The 9311-nt window shown below is 41.7% G+C and overlaps 1 protein-coding gene and 1 pseudogene across 1 annotated transcript in view; one reads left to right on the forward strand and one right to left on the reverse strand.

Moving 5' to 3' along the window:
* Window positions 1–8476, reverse strand: part of FAM98B (family with sequence similarity 98 member B) — a 32988-nt gene extending 24512 nt beyond the window's left edge. Inside the window, exon 1 of the mRNA XM_003900750.5 lies at window positions 8341–8476. Coding sequence (XP_003900799.1) covers window positions 8341–8411 — 71 coding nt within the window. The 5' untranslated portion in view covers window positions 8412–8476. The remainder of the gene's footprint in view (window positions 1–8340) is intronic.
* On the forward strand, window positions 2850–4107 carry LOC108586691 (annotated as a pseudogene).
* Window positions 8477–9311: the final 835 nt, after the last annotated feature.

Raw genomic sequence — 9311 nt, forward strand, 5'->3', positions numbered from 1 at the left:
AATTTTTTTATATTTACAATGTATTCCTGTAAGGATATACAGAAAAACCATTCCCATGTGATTAAACCACCTACTCGATACATTAATAGACATTTGTTTTATTCAGCTTTTAATTTATAGGGATTTGTTTCTTTTTATTTCATTTTTGTCTTATAATTATGTAAAACATTAATGCGGTTTCAAAGTCTAACTTAAAAAACAAAGTACTTCAGAAAAATCTAGTTTGCAATTTTAATCTTGTATCCTCTACTCTGTTCCCTCCCTCCCCTCCAGGTGACCATATTTATTAGTTTGGGATTGTCTTTCCATCATGTTTTTCAACATAAATATATGCATTTTTGTCTCCTCTTTCAGATAAAAGGCAGCCTACTATATACTGTTCTAGTCCTTGCTTTAAACACATACATGCTCACACACACATACATTTACATTAGTAGAGATCAGTATTTAGAGAGATTATTCAACCATTTTTTACAGTTATATACTGCCCCACTGTCTGGATACACCATATTTTATTTAATCAGCATCTACTAAAGGACACTTGGACTGTTTCCAGTGTTTTATTAATATAGTTCGGCAAATTTTTGTCAGTTTATATCTAGGATAGATTCCTAGAGGTGAGGCTGTTGGGTCAAAGGGTAAACAGATACGTAACTTTGCTAGATACTATGAAATTCTCCTGTAGAGGGGTTGTACCATCAAAGCATCAGAGTACCCATTCCCTCATCATTCACCAAAGTTGTCAAACTTTTGGGTTTTTGACCATCTGGTAACTCAGTCTAGTTTCATCTACATTTCTCTTATGAGCAAGACATAGGGCATCTTTGCATATGTTTAAAGGCCACTTGCATTTCTTTTTCTTTGAATTCTCTGGTTATATCAGATGAAGGGTGAGTACAGGTATTTTCAAATCCTCATTTTGTAGGTAAAGAAACTAAGACTTCATGACATTAGGAAACCTGCCTTTATGTAGCAGGCCAGGCACAGTACTAGGCATGCATATATATATATATATATATATATATATATATATATATATATATATATTTATTTCATTTAATCTTTACAGCAATGCTTTAAGTTAGCATTATCCTAATTGTGTAGAATCAGAAGATGGCACTAGCATTTAAATCCACGTTTAACCCAAATGCTCCATCGTTAACATAGGTCTTGTTAGACCTCTGTCTACAACTATAAGGAAACTAAGGAAATAATCTGGTCCAGCTGATACAGCCAAGTAAAGGCAGAGCTGAGACTAGAACATTATTTCTGCACCCCCAGCTCAAGGCTGGTTCTTCTATGACTCAGCCTTCCTCCATGTCTTACAATGCCTCTCAATGAGATTTCATAGTAAACATCTTAGATCCTCTTACTTGCTTTCATTTCTGCAATAAAGCAATACTCATAAACTCTTGAAAGAATTTAACTAATTCATATTGGTGTAAGTTGTTTTTTTTTTTTTTTTTAACTAAAATGTCAATAATAAAAACCAACAAAAACTGGTCAAATCACAGAAAATTCTGAATTTGGAAAAAAAAATCTAATCTTTAATGCCTTAGCTCATCAGGCGAAGTAAAAATAAAAAGAGGAAAAAGTAAATGCATTTAACATACCTGAACATCTAATTAACAATCAAAATCACAATAGTGGCTAACTGTATGTTGGGTCAGCACTAAATGATTTATATAAATTCTCTCATTTAATTGCCACAATACCCTATAAGGTAGATACGATTATTAGCTTCATTTTACAGATGAGGAAGCTCAGGAAGATACAGGTAAATAATTCGTCCGGGATGGCCATAATCATAGCGAACAATCGTCCCAGAACCGAGCCACACAACCTCTCTTTATAGCCCCGCACTCTTAGCCCCTATTGTTCTGTCACCATCCAGAAATGTATCTAATTGTCTTATGCAACAGAAGTGTCTAAAAATATTCTGCTAGATAACTGGGTAAGAATATGAAAGCACTCTTCTGGCTAGAACAGTGCTTCTTAAACTTTTATGTGCATATGAATCTCCTGAGGGTCTTATTAAAATAAAGATTCTAATTCAGTAGAGCTGGAATGAAGTCTGGGATTCTGCATTTCTACTCCCCAGGTGGTGACGATGCTGCTAGTCCACAGACCTCTATTAAGCAGCATAGTACTTATTTTTTTACTTTCGTTAAAAAAAAAAAAAAACTCTCAATATTTATTATCACTCCTTCTCCTCTTGCAGTACATGAGAAATTAGAGCGCGCATTTAAGAGTCTATTTATGCTACATTTAGCAACTGTTTAGTGCTTACCACATTTATTTCATACTTGCTTTGATTTCCAACACCATTCAGCATTTACGAATAACCAAGCTCCTGGTTTGTTCTATATATTCTTAGTTAATCATGAAAGTGCTACTGTTATTCCAAACACTGGGAACATCTCCCCTAGGCCTAGGCCCTCCCGCAAAGCCTCATACCCTGGAAGCATAGTTGCTGGTCGGACATTACTTCAAGCAGGGTGATCCAAATCTTCAGTCCATTAGGGCTGCTGGTAACTCTCCTGAACAACACAACCAGGGCCTAATTTACTTTCGATTTTCATCAGCCAAGAGACAAAATAGAAGACCCTTTCTTTTCCCATCATTTACCCAACCTATTGTCTCTGCCTCTCATCCAACTCTCCACCTCTCTCTGCTTCCCAAAAAATGTCCACTATTTTCTATCCACAGCACGGCATATATTTTGCTATATTGTCCATCTCTTCTCAGAAAGATTATCCCTCTCATTTTCACTCTGGATTCTCCATTTTGGACCCAAACTGAGAAGCCCAGAGCTGCTGCTAGGAGACTGGAGCCAGGGTACCCAGGGGAGCCCATCCCCAGGCACCCACCCTTGGTACAGGCTACCTCGCTTCCTGGCCCAGGGAGGAAAGGAGAAGGGGTATGTGAACAGCTGTGGGAGTCGGAGTCTCAAGAGTTGCAGCGAGCCCAAGCCCAGGCCCTCTAGCCCAGCCCAGACCGTGGGCTCATTGGTTCTTCCACCCAGCCAGCCCACACCTACAGAATTAGATGGAGCACAGTTCCATCATCACCCAAGCACAGGTGGAAGATGCCCTGGTGCTCACCAAACAAGGCCTGGTCTCCAAGTCCTCCTTAAGAAGCTTTGTGGATGTAACATCTTCAAGGCCCTTTTCTGCTATTTTCACACCCAGCATGGCCAGTCAAGCTCTTCCACTGAGCTCGTGCATATAAGGAGGAAGTCAACACCACTGCTAAGTCAGATCTGCTCCAGTGTCTCCAGTACCAGTTTTATCAGATCCCAGGGACATGCCTGCTCCAAGGTGACAGAGGAAGATCAGAGGAGGATCTGTGCGGTCACTGACCTAGATGAAACTTTTGTGCATCTTTAAGCCCAGCAACAATGCTAGCTTCACAGTGCCTACAGAGATTGAGGAGACCACTCAAGCAGGTGTATGTGCTCAAGAGGTCTCACGCAGAAAGAGAGGCACACTCTTTGAATGTGTTCTCTTCACTGCCAACCTGGCCAAGTATGCTGACCTGTGACGGATCTGCTGGACCAGTGTGGGTGTTCCGAGCTCATCTATTCCATGAGTCCTGTGGTTCCACCAGGGCTGCTAAGTCAGGAACCTCAGCCTCCTGGGGAGGAACCTGAGGAAAACCCTCATCCTGGATAACTTGTCTGCTTCTTACATCTTCCACCCAGAGAATGCAGTGTCTGTGCAGTCCTGGTTTGATGACATGGCAGATACTGAGTTGCTGAACCTGATCCCAGTCTTTGAGGAGCAGAGCAGAGGACGTCTACACCAGCCTCGGGTAGGTGCAGGCCTCTTAGCCTTCCCTGCTTCCAAGCAGTGGTCATCCTAGTAGGGGTCTTTCCTACACTGTGCCTTTACAGTCACCTGACAGAGTGGAAGCTGGAGCACCTCACCACATGGGCCTGGAAATAGTGAGAAGTGACTGTAAAGAGCTTAGGACAGCTTAGATGCCAAGCAGGCAAATGCCAGACCAACAATACCCAGAGCTGCCTGCTCCCGAGTTGTTGGGTTCCCGAGATGTGTGTGAGTGTGTGTTCTGCCATGAACTGTGGCCCCAGGACACAGTGTTTCAGTAGGGGAGAAGCTGAGTCTTGGTCTTTCAAGTCATCTCCTCTCCTGTCACCCTAAAAGCCACTGAACTCTATAGGGATGAAGACTATTGAACACTCCATTGCCAAACCATGGCCTTTCCCCAGTGTTATCAGGCCTATGCCAAGGAAAACGGAAGGTTATGCCTTTGGGTGCTCCAGGTACACACCTTTCCAAAATCTTTCTCCAGCCAGCTGCTGCAGACAAAAATAAGACATTTCTGGGAAGATGAGGACTTGTTTCCAGGCCAGTACCCCAGTGGCCATCAGGTCTTGTGGCCCAAAAGCTACACTTGCCTCCAGCCAAGTGCCTGGCATGGGCCCTTTCTGTGTCTCCCCAAGGTTGGGTACTGAGCTCCCTTCCTCACCATCTAGCCATAGTCTTGAACCTATGGGGAAGGAGGTTTTCTTCCCACCCCGGAAGAGAACAGATTACTAATTTCTGTTCTTTTGACTCTGTTTGAAAATTCTCTTTCTTAAAAAAAAAAAAAAAAAAAAAAAAACTAAGATTATTATTCCTACCATCTCTAGCTTTAGTTATTTTTATTTTCGCAAATTCCTAAAGAGCAGATAGTAGGGGTTTTGGCCTCCTTACTTACCAAAATAGCATCACTATCACTGCTCTCCCATTATCTTATAAATATCTCCTGTTCTCTTGAGGCACAGGCCACGCAGATTTACCACCCATTCACTTGTGGTTTTCATCTATTACCTCTTGGACACTCCCCAACATCCTCTTTGCTCAGTTTTCCTCTCCACCTCTGTTCTTCCCATTATACTGAGTTTCTTTAAAGTCTGTATGTATACCCTATCTTACACCCTGAGCTCTCAGTTTCAACCTGCACGTGTCACTCAGCCCCCCTTGCACCCTTGTCATTACCCAGAACTACTCTACCTCCAAAATCACTCATCCAAACATGTGGCTCCCTGACCACAACCTCTTACTTACCCTTCCAGCTTGCTTCTTTGACCACTCACCTACAACTATTGTTTGATATCATCATTACCTCCATTCATTGATCCCTCTGCATTCTCCATATTTACCGACTTTCTCCTATCTTCACATTCTTCTGTATCCAATTTAGATTCTAAGGTGTATCATTTCATTTTAGTGCTCAATACCAACTGAAGATATTAATCTGGTGGGGCCTGGTGGCTCACACCTGTAATCCCAACACTTTGGGAAACCAAGGCAGGAGATCATTTGAGGCCAGGAGTTCAAGACTAGCCCAGGCATCATAACAAGACCCTGTGTCTATAAATCTTTTTTAAAATAAAGAGAAATGAATCTTTGAATTTTAATATCCAATCAATTACTAAGTCCAGTAATGTAGTTCTTTCCATATCCACTGCCACTAAGCAACCATCATTTCTTTCCCAGACTATTAACTAAATTCTCCAATCCATTTTCCACCTTGCTGACAGATGTAACTTTCAAACTAGACATCTAATCACTCCCTTTTTATTTACAATTCTTCAATCGCATCCCACTGCTGTTATGATCAAGAATAAAATCCACAATATAGCCTAAAAGGGGCTACATGCCCTAATTTTCACCTAACTCTTTAATCCAATTTCCCACCACTCTGCCCCTCACACTCTACCTTCTAACCACATTAGCCTCCTTCCAGTTCTTCCAATACAGCAAGCTCCTTCCCACTTCACGGTCTTCACATTTTCTTCTCACTGTAAGGATATCTTTGTTCCCCTTTTTCATCCATCCAACCTCAACTAGTTAACTTCTATTCACCCTTCCCATTTCAACTCAAATGTCACTTCCTCAGGAATCTATCACTAACCCCTAAGACTTCTTAGATCCTCCTGTCATATCACCCTGTTCTTTCCCTTTGACACATTTATTATAGTTTATAATTATTTTGGTGATGTCTGTTTCTCCACTAGATTGTAAACTCCACAGGGGCAGCAACCAAGTCTCTTTTGCTCACCACTGACTCCTCAGAATGACGTCCAATATACAGTGGTGTTAATAAATATTTAAAGGAAACTTCTCTCCACAGTAGTGTTTCTCAACCAAGGCTGTGAATCTTTTTAAAAACATGCAGGTCTGTACTGTACCTCTTGAAGATTACGATTCAGTCAGTCTATGGTATATACCAGACTGGAACAGTTTTCATAAGTTCCACATGATTCTGATGTACTTCCAGCATTGAGATCTACTATTCCACAAAATCAGAGACTATCAGAACTGAAAGAGACTTCTAAAATCATCTGCTCCAGCCCTCTCTTTTCACAGATAAGAAAACTTACTGACTCCTAGCCTATCCTGTTTTTCACCTGTATCACTAAACTGTGCTTTCACATAGATTTTTCCCTTCAAATGCCTCCCATTAATTTATTTTATATGACAAACTGAAGTACCTTCCCTGATATCCTAAATACCTTACAACAGAAAATGCATTATGCACCATCTACATGGATATTTGAAAACACAGCGTTGTATTACAACACATATTGTAAATAACTACTTTTTTCACATCTTATTATCATAGGAGAATTCAAACTTCAAAATCTTGCCCTCATAGTTATTCCAGGAAAAACTAATTTTGGAGTGTGTAAACTGTTTTACTTTTCATGTTGAATAATCTGAAACTAATTTTCCTTGATAAAAATCAAGATTATAGCAATGAACTTTCCAAAACACTTATAATAGGAACAATAAGTTCAAGAAGTGAAGAAAGAAGAAAAGCACTGCCTTTTCCTTTTTCATAAACCATTTATGAGATCCCAGTATTCTTACCTGAAGTACTTGGGAGCTCAAACTCTTTGGTGCCTAAATAATTCTACTAAGTATTTTCAGTTCTTGTTTTGGTTCCTTCTTAACCAAGTTAAGCGAGAACTTCCAAGGGACCTCACAGAAGTAAAAATGCCCCCTAAATAACCAATGGCACTGTTCTTTCACTGGACAAATATGTATTCACAATCTACTAACTGCAAGACTCCGTAACACTGGATCACTGCAGAGTACATATTATCAGGGTCCAGCTAAAGAAACAGTTGATAGAGGGGCAAATGCAGTTTTAGGGAAGATAAAGTGGGGTGTGGGATTGGTTCAAGCTTCATAACAACACTGCAAAGGCACAGCTTCCCCTATCAAGAAACAGCAGCACGTAGCAGGGCAAACAAACGTGCAGATGGCTCCAAGCTCTTTATTTAATGTGCACCGTATGACTCAACTATCTGGTCCTATGCTTACCGTTGTAGGCTCTCTTCTCTAAGCTGTTCATTCATTTACTCATTCATTCGACCAACTATTTACTGTAAGAACTCCGTTCTAGTGTGTGGCTGGGAATACATCGGTGAATAAAATATGCAAAGCATCAGTTTTCCAGGAGCTAACTTGGGGAGGAGGAGGAATTAAATCAGAGAGAAGGGGAGTTCAAGAGACAAATGAATGGGCAGGACATGATAATTTGGGATGGGGACAACAGCTGTGTGGAAAAAAACAGGACGAGGTTGAGGGGGAGATTACTAACCACCACACTTGTTAAGTATTAACATTACTCCCACCTCCATCCTAAGAGTTCTCACAGCACGTACCACACTGCATTGTAGCCTGCAGTAGCCTGCGCGACTACGTAAGCCACGAGTAATCTGAAAACTATCTTTTTCCCTTGCCTAGAGGAAATTTACAAACGTAAATGCGTGTAAATGCACATACAAGCTAATATACACGTTGACGAACAGATGGAATGGTTGAAAGAATGAACTCGCAATGAACTACAACACTTTCTCCGGTCAAAGTAGAAGCCATTCGCTTCAGAGCCCCAAGTAAGCCACAAGTTGTACACTGTAGGAGACAACTGTCCTCAACAGCAGCTCAGGTTCCAGCACCTCCCTCCGGGCGCCACAACTACGTCAACACAAATATCACAAATATCGCGGGCGCGGGCTCGCCCAGAAAACCGGTGCCAGAAGGGCCGCTCCGCGCCACCCCGCGGATTCCTGCAACAAGAGTTCCGAGGCAAGAAGTTTGAAAGAGGGGGCCACGAACCCCAGCTCTCCGGCCCTGCTCCACCCCCTAAATAGATTTCTCTCCCGCCTCCCGCTTAACTCCGTCGGCGCCGGAGGGATCGAGGCAGGGAAGGAGGCCTGCACAGGGCCGCCCAGGCCCACAGAGGCCCAGGGGAAGTAGGTTAAGCAGCCAGGCCAAGGAGAGGTTGCGTTTTCAGGAAAAAGGCGTCTCCAAAAGCACTCACCCCAGCGCCTCCAGTGTGTCCAGCACGTCTCCCTCCATCGTTGGTTCGGGACCCGGCTCCGGCCCTCTCATGGTCCTTTGGCCCAGAGCTGTTCGGCGCTCTAAGTAACCCGCCGGAAACTAGCGTCACCGCGCCAAGGTTCCGGTCCGGGTCTCGCCGGTAACTGCCTAAGAGCACAGCTGAAGAAGGGCGCAAAGGTTCCCAGCCCGGAGGCGATGGACACTTAACAGTGCCTAAAACCGCTGTGTGTAACGATAATAATTTTTTAAAAGAATAGTAGAAATAATAGTAATAAAGAGGTCTCTGTGTTGGGTCTTTTCTGTGTGTTCAAATAAATTTTAGCAAATATCGTGGTATCGAGTTGATCTCAACCTATCCGATTCCAGACCTTCTTTTAAGTAACAGAAATCTGAAATGAAATTATAATTATCTTCAGCTAAAATTAGTAACTAATATCACATGCCTACACACATAATTTTTAAATCAATATATACGACGATGCTTCAACTTTAAGGAAACAAGGAAGGTACGTAATTTATAACAAAGTAGTATTTTTCTCCTAATGAAATGCAGACCAATGAAGGGATCAGATGCTTGCATCTATCTATGTGGAAACCCCTCAAATGCATATTCAGATGATGCGCTTCATTGCTGACAAAGTATCAGTTGTATAAGCAACAAAGAGCAGAGTAAGGTAGCTGATGTGGTTTTCCAAATTTGTGGCTAACTCTCCACAAAGTTCCAAACAAACAAAACATAATATACCCTCTGTGTACTATCCATGGAGAATTCAATCTCTATCTAAAGGATTTAAAATATATATTTTAGGGTTCATATGTAAAAAGTACTAAGAGTATAAGGTTAGATCATTATTAGCAGGCATGTCACCTACATGAATATTCCAGCAGAACTGTTGAAAATCCTGCAAGAAGTGTAACTATTGATCCCTCGTATGGACCTGTTCCTTGCAT

Source organism: Papio anubis, chromosome 7, assembly GCF_008728515.1.
Source record: "Papio anubis isolate 15944 chromosome 7, Panubis1.0, whole genome shotgun sequence".
In the NCBI taxonomy this organism is placed as follows: domain Eukaryota; kingdom Metazoa; phylum Chordata; class Mammalia; order Primates; family Cercopithecidae; genus Papio; species Papio anubis.